Source organism: Octodon degus, unplaced genomic scaffold (genome assembly GCF_000260255.1).
Source record: "Octodon degus isolate 3935 unplaced genomic scaffold, OctDeg1.0 scaffold00084, whole genome shotgun sequence".
NCBI classification, from domain to species: Eukaryota; Metazoa; Chordata; class Mammalia; order Rodentia; family Octodontidae; genus Octodon; species Octodon degus.
Window position 1 is genome coordinate 3,077,860 of NW_004524660.1, and position 3,978 is coordinate 3,081,837.

The 3,978-nt window shown below is 42.0% G+C and overlaps 1 protein-coding gene across 1 annotated transcript in view; it reads left to right on the plus strand.

The window, feature by feature from the left end:
- Positions 1-14: 14 nt before the first annotated feature.
- Henmt1 (HEN methyltransferase 1) overlaps positions 15-3,978 on the plus strand; it is a gene marked incomplete at its 3' end in the record, with an annotated part of 17,297 nt that continues 13,333 nt past the window's right edge. Inside the window, exons 1-2 of the mRNA XM_023721698.1 lie at positions 15-97; positions 2,276-2,401. Of these exons, the coding sequence (XP_023577466.1) occupies positions 71-97; positions 2,276-2,401 (153 nt within the window). The remainder of the gene's footprint in view (positions 98-2,275; positions 2,402-3,978) is intronic.

Below are 3,978 nucleotides of genomic sequence, written 5' to 3' on the forward strand. Positions count from 1 at the left end.
AGCTGAGCCGCTCCGGATTTTTCTGAGGGGTAGCGCTGAGTTCTTTGTCTCAAGGAAACTTGAAAATAAAATGGAAATGGAAAAAATGAACGTGCAGGTAAATGCCACCCCTCCCACCGGCCTGCTTGACCGTCAGACAAAATCCGTTCCCTTTAGGCCCTCGCATTTCCTGCAGAGCTGAACCATACGAGCCTCTGCGTGGATGTCTGCAGAGTACAGCAGTGTTTTAATCGTTGTTAGCTTCAAACAAACACTGTCTCTAATGTAAATGCGTGAACGAATGACCTGCAGATTTTAAACTCAAGGGCTTACACTGCGTGAACGAATGACCTGCAGATTTTAAACTCAAGGGCTTACACATCAAGAGTATGGGATGTAGAACTTGATTAGGTCACAAGGGTGGAGGGTTAGAATAAGCCTTTGCAAGGCGCAAGGGCCTGAGTTCAGTCCCCGGATTCACACACACACACACACACAAAAAAGAAGAAAAAAAATCCTAAGGGTGAGAGATTCGTTTTCTAGTAGAAAAATAATTTAGTAGATTCCTTTTGTATGTGTAATTTTTCTTAGTCCCAGTTTGCAGTACTGATGACTACATTGTGGTACACATACTTAACACATCGTAATAGTTTAGCCGAATTTTTGCTAAAACTGGGCTATGAAGTAAACCCGGGTGCAAGTGATCAGAGCCTGAGTAAGCCTGGTCCAGAAAGTCTTGTTGCTCAGACATTTTTCAGCCTTCTGTCTTATCTGGAAGACAGGAAGATCCCCTGTGGTTAGGAGGCTTCTAATTGTTATGACATTCACCAGTAATGTTCCTGTCAGCTGAAGCTAAGCTGTAGGAAGCTTAAAGCCCAGTTCTTAGCTGCAGAAAGATAGGAGGTGAACTGTGGAGGAAATGCGATGCTACTTGTGACCTCGCGAGAGCATGGGGGAGGGGCTGGTGTGCTCCTGGAAGGGGGGGGGAAGAAAGGTTTCCGCTCTGGTGGATTGACAGCTGGTGATCAGTTTGCAGCACCCAGCTGAACTGAACCAATGTGGTTCTGGGTGTGAGAGGCCCACCAGTGGATTGTTGCCAGCGGCCTAAGAGGCAGAACTGATGCAGAGAAGAGGCTGTAGGAGGTTGTTGTGGAGCTGTTGGGAAGCTGTTGATTCTCCAGGGTCTGCTGTTGGTTATTTTGGAGGACCTTGTCAGAACTTGGCTATTGTCATTGGCAAAGGAGCTCAAGACCTCGTTGCTGAGGATGGCTATGATTCACTTTGGGTGCACTGCTTAGCCACGTAGAGAAGCTTGAGGGGCTGGGGAGATAGCTCAGTAGAATAAGCGCTTGCCTGGCAAGTTCAAGGTCCTGAGTTCAATCCTTGGCACCGCAAAAAAAAAGCTTGTCATGTGGGCTTTTACTGATGGGGACTAGGCTTTCCTCCTCGTTGGGGCTTCGGGACATTACTGTCACTGAGGGTGGCTGTGGTACTTTTGTGGGGAGCTGTGGTTCTTAACCTTGAACTTCCTGTCTGCAGTACAGCTCCCTCAGCCTGCTGTAACAAACTTTCCTTCTTTCTAACACAAGATTCCTTCACCCTGCTGGCACAAACTTCCTCGCTTACACCGCTGACCTTTTCCTTCCCATCGCAGTTCTGTGAAGCAGGCCTACATGAGACTTTGTTGTGGAACCTAGGCCTTCAGCTGGACTCCTGGGAGACATTGTCATGAGCTCTAGGTCTTTATCTGGACTCATGCAGGACGTTGCCTCGGGATCCAGGCCCTCAGCCAGATTCTTTTGGTCTTTAGTGTGTGGATATATTTCTTTCTTTCTTTCTTTTTTTTTTTTTTTTTTGCAGAACTGGGGATTGAACTCAGGCCCTTGGGCTTGCCAGGCATGTGTTTATTCCATTGAGCCATTTCCCTGGCCCTTAATAAGTGTTTTTTTTGTTTGTTTGTTTTGGGGGGAGGGGCGGAACCAGGGACTTGCGCTTGCCAGGGAAGTGCTTATTCTATTGAACCATCTTCCTGGCCCAAACGCCATTTTTTTTTTTTTTTTTTTTTTTTTTTTCCAGAACTGGGGATTGAACTCAGACCCTTGCGCTTGCCAGGGGAGCGCTTATTCTACTGAGCCATCTCTTCTACTGGACATATTTCTTGCATACTCTTTGTGTATGATTCTTTGGGTGATTCATTATAAAATAATTTTATAAAATATCCTACATTGTTCCCCTTGTAAAACCCAAAATTATGACACCCTCGTTATTTAATTTCTGTTTGTTTAAAAACTTTCAGTGCAATAGTGTGGTCGATAATTTTGAAGAAGTTTGCCCAGGGAAGGTAATTAAGTTTAAACCTCCATTGTACAAACAACGATACCAGTTTGTGAGAGATTTAGTGGATCAACACAAACCCAAGAAGGTAGGTATCTCTTTCCAATCATTTTACTGCCAAGATTATTCCATGAAGTGGTTTGTCAGATTCATTAGTAAGTGCTGTTTTGCTGAGCTGTGTCCCCAGCGTTTGCCTTTCTATGTGTGTGGTTTGTGCGTGCGCTCGTGCATGCGTGTGTGTTGTTGCAGTTGGTCTCAGCTTTCGTATGTTCTGCGCTCATACAATTTTGAACATTATATCCTAAGCCATAATGGTTTTTCCTGTGTATAGTTCAGTCTGTTTTTGTTCAGCTGACTCATTTTTTTTTTAAATTTAATTTTTTTTTTTTTTTTTTTTTGACTCATGATTTTTGCTTTGCTTCCTGACCCAGGATTTGCCTTTCTAAAGATTCTTACCTGTTAGGTAAACAGCCTGGGCCAGAGGTAGGCAGAACCTGCTGAGATCATAATTAGGAATTTAATAGCAGGCTTTTGTTTTCAGAGAATATAAATCCTTTTGCAGCCTGCAGGTCTGATATTTTATTTTTTGCTACTTGATTTTCAAGCACAGTTGTTATTATGTATTTATAAAAGCCTTATTTTTTTGCATTGTATTAATAATTGGAAGACTTGGTTTCTAATCCAGGTTTACTTTAATTTCTCAACTTTAATTATGAGAGGGTTGCCCTTTCTCTCTCTCTTACTTTTCTCTTTTTCTTTTGAGACAGGGTGTCACTTTGTAGTACAATCCAGCCTTGAACTCATTTTTTTTTTAAGGAATATAAAACTATTGACCACTGCTCACCATTATTTACAATAAAGTAAACAATATACATTAGGATAACATTCTGACTACTACAAAGTTGTTTTCCTGGCTTCTGCTGAAAACAGTAACTCGAATACTGAAGATTGAACATACATGTAAGGAACAAGTTGGGATCAAGAAATAACATGCAGGTCAATAGTTTAGATTACAAGTGTGTCCGCTCATTTATTCCAGGTCCTAAATTGTGAACACCGCCAGCCACTCAGTAGGTTTCCGAGAGTCAAGTCAAGACATACATGAATCCTGACTTTTGAGTGCAGATTTTAACTTGCTGTGAAGTAATGAGTCTTGAGGAATTTTTAATGTTCCCTTGTTAAGTCTTAGCAAATTCAAACAAACCAAGTTTTGACTTGCTACCTTATTTGGGTGGGAAAGTTGTTGGTAGGGTTAAGAATTTTTTTTTTTCTCTTTTTGAGCCAGGGTCTCACGATACAGTTCAGGCTGGCCTTGTGCTCACTTTGTAGCCCAGGCTAGTCTTGAACTCCCAGGATCCTCCAGCTTCAGCCTCCCAAGGGCTGGGATTCTAGGCATGCGCCACCATGCCCATCTAGATAAAGACTTTTTTGCAAGGGAGTTTTGGAAGTAAATTGCATTTTTGTGACTAAAGACAGATACAGATTCTGATATGGCTGTTTTGAAAATACCTACTTTAAACTGTCCAATTAACCACAAAACCATCTATTTAACTTACAAGGTTATGGCTTCAGAAAACTTTCTATTTAACTGGAAGTGATTTCTTACGTTGCTTAGAATGATGATGTCTCAAACATGAGGTTATCACTCATAGTTTTTGTTTTGGT